Raw genomic sequence first — 21,121 nt, forward strand, 5'->3', positions numbered from 1 at the left:
CTGTAAGACAGCAGGCTGAGCAAACCATGGGGAGCAAGACGGTAAGCAGCAACCCTCCCATGGCCTCTGCATCAGGTCCAGCTGCACTTTCTGGTCCTGTCTGAGTTCCTGCCCTGACTTCCTTCAATGATGAACAGTGATATAGAGCAGAAGCAAAATTAACCCTTTCCATCCCAAGTTGCTTTGGTCATTCTGGTTCATCACAGCCTAACTGAGACACCCTTCTATGTAGACACCCTGCGCAGCTACAGAGGGTGGCTCAAGATTAAGGAAACCAGAAGTTCCTATTAGGCTGCTTGAGATAGAAATGACATTCCAGACAAACACCTTTGCCACATGATGCCAGACCTACATGCAGTCATCTGCGTTTCTTCACCTAGAAAATGGGCAGGATTGCAGTGAAGAGGAGTGTTTCTATGGAAGAGGAAATAGGAAAAAATCCTAGCATCTGAGGAGATAATGGGCCATCTTGAGAGAATTCTGTGCTCTCGAGCTTAGCATTCACAGTAGTGGATGAGGAAGGCCCAGATGCTGCAGATATGAAATGCACGGAGGAATGAACCCCATCCAGAGGTGTCCAATATGTGTGTATATATATTCCACATATATAAAATACCTGTTATTGCAAGTTTTTTCACCCAGCCTTTGTTCCCAGAAATAACAACTCTGAAACTTCTTGTATATGAATAAATGCCTAGGTCAATAGCTTTGAGTTGTTTCCACTAGCTTCTAGTTCATAACTTATTTATTCCATTTAAACTAGCCTAAGTCATGCAATGTGGTTAGTTACCTCTCCTCAGCTTCATGTGACAGTCTCCCCCAGTGTTGAGGAAAATCCCCTGTGCCTGCCTTCCCACCAGAATCTCTCTCTCTCTCTCTCTCTCTCTCTCTCTCTCTCTCTCTCTCTCTCTCTCTCTCTCTTTCTGTGTGTGTGTCTGTCTGTCTGTCTGTCTGTCTCTGTCTCTGTCTCTGTCTCTGTCTCTCTGCTGAAACTCCCATTTCCTATTTCCTGCCTCAGCTCATTGTCCATAAATTTTTTTTAGGTGACACTTTTAGACAGGGCACACGAGATTCTCTCTACAATACCAAGGACATATATGTATATATCCCTTCATTTCAGAAAAAAATGAATTCTGTAGCTCTGCTTTGCCACTTCAGTGTGTGTGGATCTGTCTCCACATAGGACTTGTCCCATGGGTCTCTACCTACTGAAAATTCAGAACACTTTGGAGTACAAACCTGGCACAAGATATATTTTCCAAAAGAACAAACTTCACACTTCTGCTGAAACTAGGAATAGGAGGCATCTTCCTCCCCATTGGTACCTGTGACTCCTTCAGTCCCAAGCTGACAGCGAGTTTCCTTCGGTCTGTTTTGCTGATGTATTTCTGCTTCTGAAACATTTTCTCCAGAGCCTTTCTCTGGTCCTCTGAGAACACAGCTCTTCTTAAAATCCCCCTTCGGGCTTTGGAATTTGAGTCCTGGGTCAGCAGAGGCAGCCCATGCTCTTCTCCTGGCAAAGAAGAGAAATACAAAAGGACGCAGGGTTAGAGGGAGGAAGCCTGTGGACACTCAGAGCACCGGTACCTCATAGTTGACATAGTGGCAGGCTGTTCTCTCTATAGCAAGAGCTATACTGCTTAACTTTCTGGGTTGTAGACTTCTTTGAGGACAAGAAAAATGCTGATCATTTTTCTGAAGGATGCTCCACAAGGTAAATAAAAATAGCACAAAGATAGCCCAAGGCCCAGCCCTAATCAACAGCCCCACAAATCTGCTTCTGCCTGGGTAGCTCACTTGGTCACAGAGATATATACACATACACAGAGATATATACATATATATATAATATACACATATATATGTATATATATACACATATACATATATGTGTGTGTATATGTATGTATATATATACATATATATATATATGTCACCAATTACTTCCAAAGTTCTTAGAATGATACCGGCCCAATTCTATGCAAAAGACACAAAGCTCAGGTGCCACCCAGAGATTCTCAGTTCAGCCTGGCTCTTTCCTTGGCATTTTGGCACCCTTGATTTATAAACTGTATTCAATCTAACAGTGTAGCCCAAAGTATCAAAAATTAGGAGTAAATAGCAACTATCCAAAGAAGTGAATATAGCAACTATCCAAAGAAGTGAATAAACTACCCAACCTCTAAAGATGAAGAGGAAGAACAGACACCAACAAGGAAAGGACCACGTGTGATGTTTTAAAGCATGGCAGCAAGATATGCACTGTGCTTGCAGCCAAGAAAACGCACCAAGCAGAAGAGGTTGAACAGCCAAAGTGAGCACTACCACAATCATCACAGGAAGATATGGATGTGAAATCCATGCCTGTTGTCTACAGTCTAAACTTGGATCTGTTTCCCAGCCAGAAACAACTTTGCTGCAGCATAGGCATTGAGTGAGGGCTAAAGATGGATCCAACCCAGCCTTAAAGTGCTCACAGTTGATGAGAAGCTCAAGGGCTCTGAGTGATGTGAGCACGGTGACTATCACAGACAGTACAGAGCCAGAGAGGAGGAGCAGCCAGAGCAGGAGAGACCACAGCCAACATACAAACAACCAGACTGGGAGGCTGACAATGCCCAGAAGAGCATCTTCACAGCAGCGGTAGGAGTCAGGGGCATGACGTCAGGTGACACCAGGTGATACCAGGTGATGCCTGGTAACTCCTGATGATGCTTGGTGACACCAGGCAACACCATGTGATGAAGAAGCTGCATCAAGGAGTCACACACAGCCTGGCACTTCCATTGTGCAGAGTGTGACCAAGAGTACAGAAGACAACTGGGAAGCTAGAGTAGAGCCACTGAATGTGTGTGTGAAGTAAGGTTAGGACATAGTATGACTAAAGGGGCCTTACTCAAACACAGGATGAACCCAGGACCACAGGGAAGTAAATATTTTTGATTTAACAAAAACTCCTACATTTATATGCAAAGTACAGAAAGCTTATAGACTACAAAGGTGATTTAGAAAATGAATTTTCCCTAAATAGAGTTATACCTAGGTTTTCTGATTTTTACTCAGATTTAATGCCTATGCCAAGTTCTAGGTCTTAAGATAAGGCAATGGGGGAATGAAACTCATTCATATACACCTAAAACTTTCCATAGAAGTCCTAGCAAGTTACTTTTAGTTAAAAAAAAAAAATGGACCCCTGTAGAGGGTCTACAGATGCAGGTCTAACACTGTGGGAGACGTGAGCTGAAGCCAAACCCCGTGCTATGAAGAGCAAACCTCCTCCTGGACCCTCCTGGAAGTTAGTAGCCAAGTTCAGGTACTAACTTCTGGGCCTAGTTTCCCAGGTTTGGGTGCCCTAAAGTGAACAGTAACAACAATGAACAAGCAAAAGCTATGGCAAACACAAAGAACACTGTATCCTGTGTGTGTTTTCTGTGTGTCTATCACATGGGTGGAGTATCAGCACACTCCCCTTACCCAGGCTCACACACATTTTACCACGGAAACTCAACACAGCCCTTCTGCATTAACATTGCACCAGGATTCCATGAGGGGCTTAGCCTCCCTGGCTTCCTGACCCCACTCTGGGCAACAGCACTGTGCCTATTCCTATAGGAAGTCCCAAATAGGCTTCTTCAGAGATATATGTTCCCCATACCCTCTGACTACCCATATGCATTGGGCTTACAGTAAGTAGGTAAAAATGCAGAGGAAACAAGGATGGAATATGAAATGTAAGCACTAAGGTAGACCATTACAGAAGTATGGACAAGGAATCCCTGCATGCTGTTTTACATGTTATGTTTGGATCTGTTTTCTAGTAGACACAAGCAACCACGGTACCAGCCTTCAGAGGGGCAGGGTTCCTTCCTTCGTCATTCTTATGGTCACTAACCCTGCCATGTTTTATCCCAAGCTCTATTCCCAGTGAGGGCTACCCAAGGGTCACACAGACCAGCACACTTCTAAAAAGCCTTGTTTAGTTTTCACACTAAAAAAAAGCAAATCCATAGACCACGAGACCCAGCCCACCCCCGCGGCTCTCTGAGGAAGGTGAAGAGTGTAGAGAAGAGCAATGACATCTAGACAGCTTCAGACTCTCGGGGATTCTTTCGGGGGTAACTCTAACTGGAGGCCACCAACAGCCCTTTGAAGAAGAAAGCTCTCTCACCCTTCCAATGAACTCAGTAGCTTCTCAGAACCAGGGAGAGAGAAGCCATTTGTTTGATCCAGGCCTCTCCAACAGGCTAGCTAAAAGTCCACTAGACTGTTTAGTGTTTCCTCAAATTTCACTATTTAAATCTGGAGTCTGGCTCCTGATGCCAATTTTTCTCTGCTGAGGAAGGTGGAGAGGTCTTTCACTCTCTGACTTCCTCTAAGCTTGGGTTTTACCTGACTGTCTTCTACTCAATGTGCCTAACCCAGAAATGTTCCTGTTCAAAGGAAAGACAGGGACAAAAAAATAATGGAACAGAGACTGAAGGAAAGGCCATCCAGAGACTGCCCCACCTAGGGATCCATCCATATGGTATTTGATATCTGCAGATACCAAACTCCCACACTATTGCTGTTGTCAAGAATCACTTGCTGGCCAGGCAATGGTGGTGCACTCCTTTAATCCCAGCACTTGGGAGGCAGAGGCTTGTGGATTTCTGAGTTCGAGGCCAGCCTGGTTTACAGAATGAGTTCCAGGACAGCCAGTGCTACACAGAGAAACCCTGTCTCGAAAAAACAAAAAAACAAACAAACAAACAAAAATCGCTTGCTGACAGAAACCTGGTATGGCTGTTCCCTGAGAGGTTCTACCAGCACCTGACCAATACAGATGCAGATAGATACTCACAGCCAACCATCAGACTAAGCCTGGGGACCCCAATGGAAGGCTAGGGGAAGGACTAAAGGAGCTGAATGGGATTGCAACCCCATATGAAGAATAGTATCAACTAACTGTACCACCCAGAGCTCCCAGGGACTAAACCAAAGAGCATACATGGAGGGATCCCATGGCTCCAGCTACATATGTAGCAGAGGATGGCCTTATCTGACATCAATGGGAGGGGAGGCCCTTGGTCCTGTGGAGGCTTGATGTCCCAGCATAGGGGAATGCTAGAGTGAAGATAAGAGTGGGTGAGTGGGTGGAGGAGCACCCTCATAGAGGCAAAGGAGAAGGGGGAGAGGGAGGATAGATGGGGCATTTGTGGGGGGATAACCAGGAAGGGGGAATATTATTTGAAATGTAAATGAATAAAATGATTAATTAAAAAACAAACAAGCAAAAAAGGGTCTCCAGAACCAAACAGCCATGGGTAATCTGAGCCTTTCAGAGTCTAGTAGGGATGGGGGTCTTCTCCTCTGCACAGCCTATGGCTAAAGCACACTCTGCACACACACACACATACAGATGGCACTACACTTTTTTACACTCTGTTCTAATCAGTCTATCCTACCCTCTTCTATGCTGTAGTTGAAAACTCTCTTAGGGAATCAAGAGATTTTTAAAAGCAGTCCTGTACTTGATTTCATGTAATACTTGGGGAATGGGTTATAGACAAGAAGCCTGCAGACCTGGGAGGTCCCTACCATTACCATCTGGGCTGAACGCTCAGGCAGAAAATAAAGAAAAACCTGAGCCTTAGGAATGAGACTCTGATGCTGCCCCTGCCTCTCTAGACCTTTGAATAGAGCCATCAACTTGGAAAGCCTATTGTCTCGAGTCTCTGATCCTTTGAAGATTCTTCTTGGTTGACTGAAGGTCATTCATCTCCATGATGGCACTTCATCACTTTCAAGAAGTCAATACCGATATTCAAATAATCTACAGATTCAATAATTATCTTCTAAGCAATATAATCAGGCTTCTTTCCAAATTAAAAAAAAAAAATGCCATGCCCCTCCAAAGATCTTAGAATGGTTAAATTAAATCTCTCTGCATATTAAATATTTTATATCTGTGTGTGTATATGTATCAGGAGTTTCATTCAGTCTTTACTAGGTTTCCACAGTTCTGGCCAGTTTCCTCAGCTTAGAGCAGTAAAGCCAACCCTCAGGTCAGGTGACACCACTGTGAATCAGCACATTACCCACCTTCAAAAGTGAGACCCACAGACCCAATCTGCATTTACCCAGTAAAACTAATGCCTCTGCCTGCTGCTATCCACAAAATGCTATACTCAAACTTGGGGAGAATACAATGTTCTTTTAAGTTTTAACAAGGAAGAAAAAGGGCAACAATGAATAGGAAATGTCAAATGTAAGTGCATATTCCAAGGAAACACAGAGCAGTTTGCCTTGGTAACAAGTTTTCTCTGCTCAGACTTACATAAAGTTGGCTCCGAATTGAAGTTCTGTCTTCTATGGCATAACATTCTTGAAAGGTCAAGTTGGGTACTCCAAGACAAAAATGAAATAATCATCTAATTAACTCAATTTGCTAGCCTACCTAATTAAGATTTCTTTTTTTTTTTTTAAGGTAAATTTTTTTAAAAAGTCATCATCTACATCCTTTCCACAACTTTCCTTTTCATTTTAGCTGGGGAATGTGTTCCTTTTGAAAATGAGTTTATGAGTGTAATATCAAAGGTTTTCTTTCCGTGCAATGCTTTAGGGGAGGGACCTGGTTTTACGGGTACCTTTTGATTTTTCTCTACTGTTCTCAGTGTCTTAGCACTGTACCTATTAAAGTGTTTACTGCATGTGAGAAGGACATTGGGCGAGTGATGGCTTCCACATTTGCAACAGGGAGTCAGCCCTAAATCTGAGGGGGTCAAGAAAATTCCAATCGACACTAAGCATGCTTGAGCAGTAAAGCCAACCCTCACACTGAGAGTGGAAACAGAATCTCCCTTCCCTTGCTTAGCTACAGATGTGCTGAGCTGATCCTGGGCTCTGGGAAAGAGTAGAGTCAACCTTCTGAGGCAGTGATGGTAGCCGTCAGCTTCAGCACTTGGTAGAAGTTTTAGCTCTAAACCTTACTTTGGGCTGTCCAAGTGGAAACTTAACAGGAGCTTACTTGAACAGTTCGTTTTCTTTCTCTTCTCTCTCTCTCTCTCTCTCTCTCTCTCTCTCTCTCTCTTTCTCTCTCTCTTTCTCTCTCTCTTCTGCAATGGAAAATAATTTAGCAACTTGGACATAAACACTTATTATTTTAAAAAAGAAAATCTAGTAAATTCCTTTAGTTTAAAAAAAAAATGCACTGCAGATGTAAAGCCCATTAGCCACACCTTGGTTATCCCAGTTGTTTCTGTAGAATTCTTTATGGACATCAAGATCGCACCATATTATTAGTTGCTGCCAGTGTGAATGAACATCATAAACAGGAAAATAAGACATTCATCTCAGAGTTATAAGCAATAATGTGATACAGCACCATTTATTAAAAACACATGTAGGCTCTCTAAATGGCCTTAGGAGGCCAACACTCGGAGGGCAGACAAATCAAGGGCAGTATATTCTATCCTTGATCTGAACCACACTGATCTTTCAAGCCAAGTGTTTTGTTTTTGTTTTTTTTTTAATTTTTTTTCCCAAGATAAACATGGGGCTTGAAGCCCCGGAGGGATGAGCGTCATTTACAACAGCTCTGCAGAAGGCACTGGGTGTGAAGGACTGAGAAATAATGAGAGAAAACACAACCTTCTTAAAATAATCATTGGAGCTCTCGGGAAGATGACGTGCCCTAGTAAACCACCCCAATGAGTTTTTTCCCTTATTTATTAAACTGGCCCAAACGTTTATGAGCTAGAGACTCTTAAAACACTGCTATAAAATAAATACACGGCACTGCCATGTATACCCACATGTGTGAGCACCCCTGTGACGTGAGACATTGGTGCCTGTTTATACACGCCTGAACTGGAGCACCAGCAACCTGCTGAAGTAAACAGATTATCAAGATGAAACAAGTGAACTTAAGTGGGAGACCTCTTCAATAGATGGAGGTGACACTGGGATGGGGCTTAAGCATCCGGGTTTACACCTTATCTTCTCCAGACACCTTTGCCCGCCACTCCTCTCTCTGGTGATAAATGGCGCCATGGTTTGCCCAAGTTTCCAGTCGCCCTCATAGAGGACCACCTTGAAGGAGCGAGGAAAAGGTTTAGTCATGGCTTCTACTTCACTATTCAAATGCAATACATTCTAGTTAAATCGACAATTAATAGGTCACCGCCAAAATAGCAGTGTATCGGTCGTGGTTAATACACAATCCCCACAGTTGATAATGGGCCCTGTGTATTTAGCAAGTCCTTATATGCACTCAGCTCAGCCACTAAAATCCCCTTTCAGGTGGACAGGGCTATACGGGAAGATGAGCTAGAACGAGTCTATAAAAGTCAGCTCCATTCACTGTTTTATTTTTCAGCCAAAGGGCTTTAAATAGCGTCCAGAAACTCACTCGGAATGTGAAGCAGGAGAAAAGACTGACGCATAGAGCCTGGCTTTATGACCACACAAAAGGACAAATGACCCTTGCCCAAGCCCTCTCGCTGTGAAACGGTCCCTAAAGTTCATCTGCAGAGTGAAAAATTGTGGTGAGGTCGCGTGTGGATGAGTCCAGCAAAAGCAAGGATTGGTCACGGGTCTGTCGCCCATTGTAGCCGCATCCCAGGCATGTATAGGGCTCTGTGGGAAAGTATCGGCCTCCTAAAGAGAAGCTCCGAAGCCTACAGCTCATTAAACAGCAACATTTGCTGCCTCGCTTGTCGGGAGCCATTCTGTGGGGGGAAACTGCGCTCCTGAAACTTCCATAAAACGTATGAACACATACGGGGCCATGGGCGCTGGAAACAACTGGGAGGCTGTGGCTTGGGACTCCCTTCTCCACTGTCACCTGGCGTGGCTGTGCACCCTGCCTGACACCAAGACACCTGTGTGCATGAGAGAGCGCGGGCATCACGATGCTCCATTCAGTTTCTCCTCTTCTTTCGCACACACAGTTGAATTTTGCTTTTATAACGCTTAGAGACCCGTGCCCTGAAAACATTAACCCCCTTTTATGATCCCGAGTTTCTAATTATTTTCTAGACCTGTGACTTTCTTAGTCATTTTAAGCCAAATGGAAACACCACAGAGCGCCCTCTCTTTGCCCGTTTTCCTTTTCCTCCCTTCTTTTACGGAGTGTGGCTACAGGTTTCAGAAAAGTGCCAAACTGGTTCCTCTGAGATCCTGTTATATCAAATGGAAAACAAGCCCTTGCCTTGGCCTGTCAGCTCCGGGCTCAGTGTCGCCCGAAAACCAGCTCACAATCGCTCACTGTGCCTAGGTTTGAGAATCTCTGGAAACCTCCTGAATGGGGTCGCTGTGATTTTTAGTGAGGAATTAGCTCCTTGCCGTTGCACTGCCAATTAGCTTCCCCGAGCACATTAAATCCTGCTGCTTTGGTTTACAGAATAACTGAGGCATTGCTGATGAAGCATTAAAACTTACTTGAAAAAGCTGTGGGGGAGGCTGGGCGCCTGCAGGACCCACCGCAGCACGCTGAGTAGAATGGCGGGGCGCTCAGAAGGAAGGGTTTGGAAGGCACTGCAGAGAAAGCATTGATCTCATTGAGTAACCGTTTCTTTTACACAATATTCCAAACTCCAGCTTCCCCAAGCCCCCACCCCGAGTGAAAGCACTGCATCGCTGAAACTTCCCCTCGGTTCTAACTCTTTACTGAAATTAAAAGTCATTTTAAAGTGTCAAAGTTTCTTTTAAAGTGCGAAGTACTTTCCTCGGGATTTGGAAGATGTGGTGGAAAGACTCAAGCTGGTGTGGTTGTAATTACAAATAATGAACAGCGACTGTTCTTTTATACAAGGAACACTAGGGTAATAGTTTGCAAGCAACATCTGCAGCGATGGACGAGTCCTCAGCATCTGCCTTGGCCAACATGGCAACTTCTGGCCAAAGACAATTGCCAAGCTCAAATATGGCTAGCTGGAGTAGGTACTAAATTTTCAGACCAAATTCATTTAAATTAAAAAAGATTCTTGTGGCTAAGGATTACGATATTAAATGGCATGGTTCTAAACATTCTACTTACCAAGAAACAATTTTAAATGTCTGGTTGTTTTGAAGAGATTATATCATCTTCGGTGTTCATTTTCAGGTTCTATGAAAGATGTGGCAAGCTGGATTCTCATGATGGTAAGAGAAGATTTATCGAGCAGTTCCATGATAAAAGAACTGTTTCTGATCCCAGCCACTTGTCTTAAAGTATTTACAAACAATCGCATTGCCTTTCATGGTAAATCTAGTTGCCAGAAAGCATGTAGTGTGAGTCAGCCCTTAACTCTGTTCTGCTCAGTTTATTCAAACACAGAATTCATAAAGCTGTCAAGAGAGGCTCATGGAATCCTACACGTGTGGGAAGGAGACCTAACTGGGGCATCTAAATAATAATGATGTTTTTTATTATTATTGTATATTGTTCTGATATCTTGACTATGCCATCATAGAGATAACAAATCATTTTACTTAAATATAATTTAAGAAAAAATTTGAACTCCCTCATTTTATAGAAAAACAGCTCTAAAGACTGCTATGGACTCTAATAGACTGTTGTTATGACTGCCAGGCCTGGTTAAATGCTTCAACATATCATCTTCTTTTTTAAAAAATGCATTAGTACAGTATAAATATGGGTTGTGATTCCTGAAAGTGGGCACCTACTTTCACCCTGACACACATGGCAGCATTACCTGACATACTATAGTCAGATTTTTTAATAATTGAATGGTTTTTGAAATGAAGAAAGAACAGGAAGGGAAGAGAGATAAGACATTAACCTAGTTCTTCAACCCAGAAACCCTCAAATATGTTATCTTTTGAGACTGATGACCTTGAAATCTAAATCTCAACCTGAAAATATTTTTATTATTTTCTTTTATTTTCTCGTGGCAACATCTTTGCTTTTCTTGATCACACTAGATAATCTTATTCCAATATGCCTACATACCTATTTTAAGATCGTGATATTTTCAGACTTGCACTCTTAAACCAAAAAGCATGTAGTTATTTTAACCGATGTCTTTATGTTACCATAAAACAAATAGATTACCCAAGAGAAATGTTTATGGTATTTGTAGAATCCCAGGGACCTTAAAATTGTAAACTAGTTAAAAACCCAGTATCTATCCCTTTATTACATAGCGTTGAGATGTCAATATTATTGTGTTTACTTAACATCTGAATGTCTCTAAAACAGAAAGCAAAGTTTTAATGCTGTTTTGAAAATTGGTAACTAAGCAAAAAGAGGAAATGACACATTAGTTTTCTTTTCCAAAATTAACAAAAGAAATACCTTCATTACTATTATGAATTGTTCTGGTGTTGACCATAAAACCATCACAGAAATGATTATTTTATTTGGATTTGACATTGCATAAAAGTGGTCCATGAAATCGTAACAGTGTGGTCACCTAAACGAGATCTGCATAGTGTCACCAGGTAACATTCCAACATAGGTGGAGAAAAATCTCACAAGGCCCCACCCCCAGAGGAAGCAATTCAGGCAATGGTCAACCGCTAAGAGAGAAAAGCGGTCTTCTTGAGGGACAAGCTTTCTGACACATTGTCCAATCCCAAGGGATCAACCTTAACCACACATACATATAAGCAACACCAAGGGGACTCAGCATATATGCATTAAGGACAAGTCCTGAGGTTGGGAGATAGTAGGAGCATGTGGGGGTGGTTGAAGGCAGAGAATATGAACTGGAAATGATGTAAACACAGCACCCTTGTGTGAAATTCTCAAAACAAAGAATTTAAAGAAGAGTGCGGTCTTTTTAAGACTACATTGCCATTACTACTATGAATATAGAAAGCTGCATCTTTGAGTTTATTTTCAAGCATTTCTGTTAACTTGTTACCTCTCCAAAATGAGCGTTCTTGACATAATTAACCATGTCTATTGGGATTTTAGGCTTGCCTTTGTTTTTACTAAGTAGGAAAAAAGAAAGCAAGATTCAACAATGTTGCAAATATATATATATATATATATATATATATATATATATATATATATATATATGGTTAAACATCTGCTGTGTTATCTGGATGTATCAAAACCGAGCATATCCATCTGGGATTTGTTCACGTTTAGAATATAGAAGGCCACACACCAGTGGCCTGCAAAACAATGCGAGGTATAAATAAAGTACACATTGTCCTATTGCAAGAAAATATTTCCCAGGCTTAGGCTGTGGCCCTAGTGATGGAAAAATAATGGGTTAAAAAAAAAAAAAAAGTTTACGTGAGACAAGATAGCAGTCAAACTCCCTTGTGATCAGTGTGCTTTTGAAAATATATGATCTGATGTTAACGCAGAAAAGCTTTCGTTGAACTGACTGCTATAGTACCTCGCATTGCTCTATTTAAAATTTGTAAACAAAGTAACACACACATTTAAAAAAAAACAAACTGCAACGACAGAAATATAATAAAGATTTACAGTCATTCTGATTGTGGCAATAGGAAACTGGCTCCCATGTTGTGATGTGACCAGACTGGCAGTTCTTTTGTGCAGCACGATTTCACCATCTCAAATCATCTCTTTGACACACACGTTTAACAGGAGATTAGTCAGCTCCCAATCGCTATACATAAATACACCTTATTTAGGCTGGCTTATGTGGAAAGGACTGTGAAATCCCAATTAAGTGCCCCTTTTTTCACATCTGACAGAAGCCAAGTGCCAGTGCATCTGAGTCTGTGACGGCGAGAGTGCTGAACGGCCATAGGAAATCACCATTGGAACTAACCCAAAGCCCTCAAAATATACCTGACACTTCTAATATTTGTAAACAACATACTTTTTTTGAAGCCGTAAGTACAAGGCAAACTCAAAGCTGAGGAGAGCAAGTATTAGGCCAACAGACATCTGAAACCTTTAAACTCTTAGCAACTGCTCTGAAGATGCTCTCAAAATGGCAGGAAAGGGGGCAATTTAAGCGTCGATAAACATTTCAGACTCCGCCACTGAAGTCTGCATGTGATTTATCATGGCAGGCTCCCTGGCCAATAACTATACTGACAGCATTTGTGGAGTCCTTGTCACATGCTGGCCCCCGGACTGGCCATGAATTTAGAACATTCTCTCTCCACTTATTGACATTAGACTTCAAAACAACAGACACCTGAAATGTGACTGAATTCTTTCAAAAATGTTAAACATGAGCAAGATAAACCATCTTGATTTTCACATAATGACCAGTTATTAGCTAGGAGAGTAAGGACAGTCCCAGTTACTGGATAAGAGGTGGGTTCTAGAAAGTGAAATTATGCCAGGATTCTCAGGAGAGAAAAGCTTTAGGCCAGGTTGTACAGCATCACTGTTGAGGCCTATCAATAGGACATTTCTAATTCCATAGTGCACGGACAGATCTAACGTCCTGTGTCTATGAGGAGGTTATACTATAAACAAAATGAGTTAAGCATGATGGAGCTAAGTTGGAATCTATCTGCATCCAAATAACGGAAGTTAAGCATTTGCACACACAACGCAGGAGCCTTCTGCACTCTTTTTAATCGAGTATTCTACTCACTTGAAGAAACAAGGTCACAACATTGCCAGCTACTTAGAACCTCAGTTAAGTACTGATACCTGATTTAATGATGAAGTAGCCCTTTAAAACAAGTACAGTAAGTTTTAATGAATGTACATTAAGTACCATGGCTTCATCCATAAGTGTCCCACAAAGACAGCTATAAGCCCACTGCAAAGGAATAACTTTCAAGTTACATCTTAATTGTTTTTTTTTTGTTGTTGTTTTTATTTTCATTCTTCTTTACTGATAGAGTTACATCAGTAAATAGAGTAATAACAATGTGAATCTTAGCAGTGTGAAAGCATTTGAGATGTGGTACCAACTGAAATGAGATGATCTCTCAGGGAAAGAATACAAAGTCACCAATAAGAATCTTGGCAATGATCTCGGTAAAGAGTAAGTCTCAGGAACATATCACGATCTGTGTGCATTGCACAGTGCATTTGAGGGGAAGAGGGGGAAAACTCACTTGCTAAGCCAAATGTAAAATCAACCGAACAAAACCTTGTAGAAAAAGCATCATGAAAAATTAATAATTTCTACCGTTTTTAATGACATCCTTCAAGGGCCAGGTTTTTAGGCACTGGAAATAAAAACAAATCTAACTGCAACTTCAAAATAGTACACAGTTGAGGAGACTGTCTAGATTACGGTGGACCCAAAGGCAATGCTTTTAAGGGTAGCAGACCTCAGGAGCAGTCAGACCTAAGAACTCCCCATTGTTTAATGAGGCTTTGTATTCTCACACAGTCAGTTTGAAGCAACCCATTTGTGTGATCCAGTTGCAAACTTCACCTTCCTTCAGCAGAGAAACATGTTAGGGTCCATCCCTTTAACTGTCTAGTCCTCAGGATGTGACAGTAGTGAGCATTTTGGGTTTTGCTTCAAGTATTTGACGGACAGAAAATAACAGATCTTCATGCGTGTGAATCATCTTCATGAGAAGTTGATTCCGGCAAAATGCTACTCCCTTGATTCTGGCCTTGAAATCTGTGGCAAATATGAACTGCATTCTATCAAGTGCCAAGGTCTGCACTGTCTGCCAGGACTACAAAGGCAAAGGGGAAACTTCCTATTCATCTAAGAGTTTGCTTTTTTTTTTTTTTTTTTTAATGAACTTACAGATCTGAATCTCCTAGTTGGGGGGGGGGGGGGTAGTAAAAATTTTTTCAGTACTCCAAATTGCTTTGTTCTATCAAGCCTGCGATTCCCCATGAAGACAAACGTTAAGAATTTCATACTGTTTCTCCAACCAATGGTTCTCAGCTCTGAAGTCATCTGGATACTACTACACAAAAATACTGATGCCTGGGCTGAATACCCACTAGCTTAAATCTGACTTGCTATGTAAGAGGTCCCGCATAAAACATTGGTTCAGAAGCTCCATGGGTGTTTATAGTGTCTAGCCAGGATGGCATCACTGAAAAGAATACAAAAGAAGACCTAGCATACACTACTGCTCAAGTAATGGTAGCCTTTTCCCCTGTGGAGATCCTGTGTGAGTGACGGGAGGTTCCAAGTCAACACAGGAAAACAAACAGTACAGCCCAGACTTCTGCTGAAATGGTTAAGCAAGCAGCTAGACACAGAGATTGCATACCTATAATCTCTGCATTCGGAAATGTATAAATGAATGGGGAAGAAAGCCAAGAAACTATCGTTAGGAAGGCTTAGCTAATGGTGTCTTTAGGCATGAAAACCATCCTTGGATGTTTGAAAATCCTTTAGAAAGCACTCAAAGGGACAAAGGAAGAGGAGGGGCATTCTAGCTAGGAAAGGCCACATGTACAAAAAAATGGGGTGTGGAGCAGGATATGGTCCAGCTGATGGGACCAGGTCAAAGAAATGAACAGCACAAAGTACAGCTATGAACAGCTCAACGTAGCTACTGAGGCTAAGGCCTTCATCCCAAAGCAAATATTTTCATTGTATCTCCGGTCAAAGAAATCATTTTTGTTTTTTAGACTAGCTTGGTGATAGGAAAAAAAAAAAAAGCTACATTTGAAAATCTCACTGGGCAGTGTTGGCTCAGTGTTGAAAGGCCTCAAAGTACCTAGTCTGGTGGCACTATATTGTGGCAACAGGTACCAATAAGCATATATTTAAATATCTACACCAACATCTTGATCCAAGACCAACAAGTAGACAACCTGACTTCCCCTCAAGCTACGAGTACACTGGATCCTTAGGGACCAGATAGCAGGAGTCCATGGCCACTGACTATGCTGTCTCACCAAGCATGTTCCATTCCACAGCACCAAGAAAATTAGCTGGACTTGAGGCCATGTTTTGCTCTTTATACTATAAAGTAGGTGTTGCAGAGGACAATACTATAAAACAATGACATCTGTAGCTCCCAGAACATCACCTCTGTGAAAGCTCCCTGAATTTCAACTATTTAACACTCTGTGATCAACTCCTATGCAGGTCTACCCAGGAGTTGGATCCAACGGGGCTCCTGCCATCCCCTTTGACAGATTTCAAATGGCTACAGTGATCTGATAGTCTCCCTACTACTAAGAAGTACAGTCTGTTCCTCTCAGGAACATAAAATGGTCTTGGTGACTTTCTCAATCAAGAGATTGGCAGGGCCACATTTTAGAACCTCCAAGGTGCATTGTGTTTCGTTAGAGACTCCAGAATGTCCAGAGTTCCAAAACCACGTGGGCTTGTTTTCTGAGCTCTCCCATTTAGAGCCCAGAAACCATGCAATATAAAGGTCAAAACACTGAAGAATCCAACACTGGATGGCAAGCTCCAGGCGAGCACCCAGTCATCAGGCAACATCAACCACCAGTCATATGGTGGCACCATGGACATGCAGCCCACAGAACTTAGACATTCAGCCTCAGCCTCAGGACATCCCAAGTAAGAAGCATTCTGCTGTGCTCAGTCAGCCCACCAAAGAAAGGGAAATTAATAAATTGGGATTTTTTTCCTAATCTACAAAGTGTTCATGTGGATTCTTAAAGTACTTTAGCTATGACTCAATAGAGGAAGCACCTCTCACCTCTCTTCCTGTCTCTTACCAAGGGGCTTCTGAGGCATTGGCTTGAAAGGTCAAAGCTGCTGCTAACCTCTGTTCTCATTTTGAAATGAGGCATCTTGAACCACTCTGGACTACACAATCAGTTACATGAAGCACTTGAATTTAGACCTTACAATCATAGTCAGTTGCTTAAGAGACATTGATATGATAGTTTAAAATATCCCCAATTTGCCATTTATGCTTTGGATGAAGGGTTTGCAAATTTTCATGGTCCAGAAAGTAAACATTTTGGGCTTTGTGTATCAAAACTGAAAATCCCACCCTCTCGGGACTATTTATAAACAAGAAGGTTATTAAATATTCAGCAACATACATAAAAAGGCTAAAACTTCTTGACTCCTTTTCTTTCTTTCTTTTCTCCTTTCCTTTTCCTAGACGCTAATAGTTCTAAAAACAGAGGTCTAAAACCTCACGGCAGCTTTTTGATCTTCGACTTCAGAAAGAATTTTAGTGCCTTAAGTTTACTGTTCACATAACTCACAAAAATACAGCCCCGATATAGTCACAACTAATAGCTGGTTGACAACAAGGAATAATGCTATTAAAAAGGAAATGAGTTATGGTAACCTTGTATAAAGTGATGAATCGCTCAACATTGCCAAGTTAAGTACTGACTGGAGGCTAAAGAGAAAGAAAGATGGAGATTCCATTAAAAGTGGAAACATTACTGAAAGTAAAATAAAGTACTTTGGAATAAAAACTACAAGGGCCCAGTCAGCGTGCTATATATTAAGGCAAAAATCCAATTCCTTACACGGATTGTATAAAACAGAAGAATAATCTAATGAAGCCATAAATGAGGATTATAACAAGCATTCTTAGATAAAAATCATTCTGTTTCCATTTATACTTTGCCTTTTTTACTCCTGGCAAATGCCAGTTGCATATGGATAAAAACTTATTCACAGTACTTTTAAAATTTGTATACTTTGTTACATGTATACACGGGGGGGGGGGGGGGGGGGGGGAAGTGAGTCACAGAAAACCTTGATCAGTGAATCATTTTTTTAAAAAAGGAGGAGCAGGAGGAGGAGATGAAAAAGAGTTACCTGTGCACCCAGGCGTGATTGAACACACCTGTAATCTCAGCACTTAAGAGGCTGACATGGGAGGAGCACAAGTTCAAAGATGTAAACTTGTATAAAATTGAAATAGTTCCAAGCCAGAATGGGTTACGTTGTGAGATCCAGGTTCAAGAATCAAAATGAATAAGACAGAGTCTGACGTTACAGGCAATGTTAACAACACAAATCTGCTCGTTAAAGGGTGGTACTATTACCAGCTTGAAAGCAGGAACAGGTTTGCTTAAATTGCTTAAGAAAAAGCTCCCTTGTGTACTCTTGCAACCAAAGAATCGGAAAGCATTTTAATACACAATGGCTAAGCAGAACTTACGCAGGGTCCTTTGCTAACAACTTGCCATCCTTTCTACCTGGCTAAGTACAACCTTCTTAGAGTAAACAGAGATGTTTTCTAGTGAAAACAGGAGCAGGAAGGAGGCAGCACACAGAGCAGGGAGACAGCTGAATCTGCCACAAACAGATAAAGAGGAGGAGGTGATACCAAGCTGCACAGGACTCACAGGGCTCAACTAAAATCTAGCACCAGGGGAAAGAGAAAATCACCCTGGATTATCTCAACTTGCCCAGCACACAAGGCCTCCTTATCTGGTGCAGCCATGACCCCCTCCCCCACCCCCGAAATTCTGTTTAAATTCCATGTGATGTTTATTCAAGCCATTGTATCTCTTAATCCCTGAAGTCACTAAAGTAGGAACTACATGGAAGTACTAAAACTTGTCTAAGTCACTTATTCCTGCTGTGCTACAAAATAGCAATGGCTTCCCTCCTCAGTCTAAAGAAGTCAGCTCGCTGATGGGAAAAAAGTAGGTTTTGAGGTTGGAGGCAACTGTAGCATACATGCATTATTCCATATCTGATGCTATTTTATAGGGAGGGTGGCTTTCTCCATCAGCACTAAAGGGCCTGGTAATGCTATTCACGATAAAAAAAAAATGCTTCTTGAATCTAAAGAAGTTGGTTAACTTGGGGACTATGCAATAAAAAAAAATTTGCTCAGAATTTTTCATGTGTTATGTAATCCATATCTATGTTAACTACGAAGGCGTGCTAAGCAGGTTACAAAAATATGCAGATATACTAAGAATTTGGTTCTGTGACTCCCAGCCAACGTTGGCAGAGGCAATGGCCAGAACAAAGAGCAGCTAATGGCTACCATCTCACTCTGAATCCCATGCTCTTGTTGCCCTAGTTCTGGCCAGCATCATTAACATTCCGGGTTCCAAGGTTTCAATTCAACAAAAAGCAAAGCTTAGGGAAGACATTACCAGTATACATGACAAGCTGTGGGCAGAACCTGACGTTAAAGACTTCTGAACCATTTCTCACCAAGTGCTTAAAACACTCTTATAGAATCACCATGTCGTATATCTCAAGGAAGGGAGAATAAAATGTTATTCATAATGCAAGACTTAAGTACAATAGGAAGACAGAGTCAAGAATTCATAGGGTGACAATTCTCTGGAAAGATGAATGATGAATGAGACAGTCGGAAAACACTTCAAATGTTTTATGGTAAAAAGCAACCCCAAATGAATGACGGGGGGAAAAATCCACTATTCTTGCTTCTCTGAGCTACACAATATGACATATAAACTAAGACAACTTAGAGAACGTTTAACTCATTTATCTAGGGTAACAATTTGCTTTCCAACCCTTTCAAATACACAAATGGATTTAATAACTAGTAAAGTATGTTTGTATCCTATACTTTCTAAACATTGTAAACAAATGTCATTAAAACGCAAAGTTACTTGTTACACTTAACTGGAAGAAAATCAAAGGCACAATCAGCCACAGGGAATTCACATGACATTCTCATAACTAGAAGAAATTCATATTTTTTTCTTTTGTAAATTTCAAGACCCTCCTTTAAATATAAAAGATGTGAACATTCTAAGATGCACAGTCCTTTCCAGATAACAAGCTTTGGGATGTTATCTTTCCTACTTAGAGTTTCACTTACAAAGCCTTCTGACTCCCACTAATAAACTATGAATTGGAGACATCTTTCTTTCAGACAAAAAGTAGAAGTGACTCTGTTCATTACCTGCTGTCAGTAAGTGTGTCTCCCTGGAGCCTTCAGAGAAGTCCTTTGGTGTTGACAGTTTTAAACTACAAAAACTGCTTGGCAGCACGCTGCCTAGAGCCTCTTCTCCCCAAAGTATTCAAACTTGTTGACTCTCAGGGACTAAGCAGGGAAGCTCTGCTTTCACCCCTGTCCTGTGGCGCTGGAGACCCCGTTCTCAGCTACAGACTCTTTTCCTGGTTTATTCCTTTGGTCAGACTCCGTAAGGTCTAAATATACCTCTTACTTTCACACAGAGGATGCAAGACCAAGTTGAGGTAGCAGACTGAAGACTGGGGTGGTATTTTGTTGATTGGGTTAATTGGTTGGTTGGTTGGTTTCCTCTCTTGGGAGTCCATACACAAAGTGGCACTTAGGCCAGGAACAAAATTAGCAAGTGAAATAATTTTATTATAGAAAACAATTGTCATGCCAAAGGCTAGCTCCTGGCCTACTATGAGGATTAAAGAAGCTAGCCATTGTGTAAATGATTGGTAACTGAGAACACTGACTGCAGACAACATCACTGCTCACTCAGTGACTGTGCCAATCGCCCAAAACAGAGGTGGGCACATCAGAGACCTCAAGATTTGCCTAGCAAATGAGATCTATGGTGTCAGTAATAGGATATAACCAAATTAATGAAGTGAGGATACAGACAGTGGATCAGATCATCGACTTTGGACAGTGTGACCTATATAAAGCAACTGTGGTAATTTCTCACCAGTTCATCAAGAGTGGTCAACAAATTAAGGTAGGGCAAAAACAAAACAAAACAAAATGGTAGGATGTTAGCCTGCTACCCATAAGGCACCAGTTCTATCTCCAGCACTGACCAAAACCAAACCAAACAAATGAACATAACTAGTGATTCCTCACTCGTTATTTCTGAAAGAGATCTATTGTTCTCAGAAGCCTACAGAAAGTCAATCACAGGCTGGGGATGCACAGCGTTTGCTTGCCTTGCACAGTGTGTGCAAGACTTTGAGGTCAGCCCCCAGCTGAGGGAGTGAGACCAGCCACGCCCCCTCACCTGATCTTCCCCTGATCCATCCTTAAAGCTACTGTCAATTTACAACTGAAGAACTGCTAGAAGAAAGGGTTCCTGCATTGACTGAAGAAACAGGACCGAACCATTTAAAAAGGAAGCCATGCTCAAAAAACTGTACTCTCTTCTAGATTACAAACATAAATGAGTGTAAATCCGGTTTTCGGCAGCATAGTTGTGGCCACGGATTTACAGGGGCTATTTTCCCACTGTCTTTAGATACTTTCTATAGCTTCGAAAAATGGGTCCCTTCTTCACAAAAAGTGCATTTTGAAACAAAGTTTTGCTTGTCCAATTAAAATTAACCTAGGAAAAAATGGAACAAGTGGATCCGTTCCATTCACCGAGGAT

The 21,121-nt window shown here is 41.6% G+C and overlaps 1 protein-coding gene across 1 annotated transcript in view; it reads right to left on the reverse strand.

The window, feature by feature from the left end:
- Dbx2 (developing brain homeobox 2) overlaps positions 1-21,121 on the reverse strand; it is a 35,584-nt gene that overhangs the window by 12,080 nt on the left and 2,383 nt on the right. The window contains 2 exon segments of the mRNA XM_034516884.2: positions 1,326-1,513; positions 9,421-9,516. Coding sequence (XP_034372775.1) covers positions 1,326-1,513; positions 9,421-9,516 — 284 coding nt within the window.

This window comes from Arvicanthis niloticus, chromosome 13 (genome assembly GCF_011762505.2).
Source record: "Arvicanthis niloticus isolate mArvNil1 chromosome 13, mArvNil1.pat.X, whole genome shotgun sequence".
NCBI classification, from domain to species: domain Eukaryota; kingdom Metazoa; phylum Chordata; class Mammalia; order Rodentia; family Muridae; genus Arvicanthis; species Arvicanthis niloticus.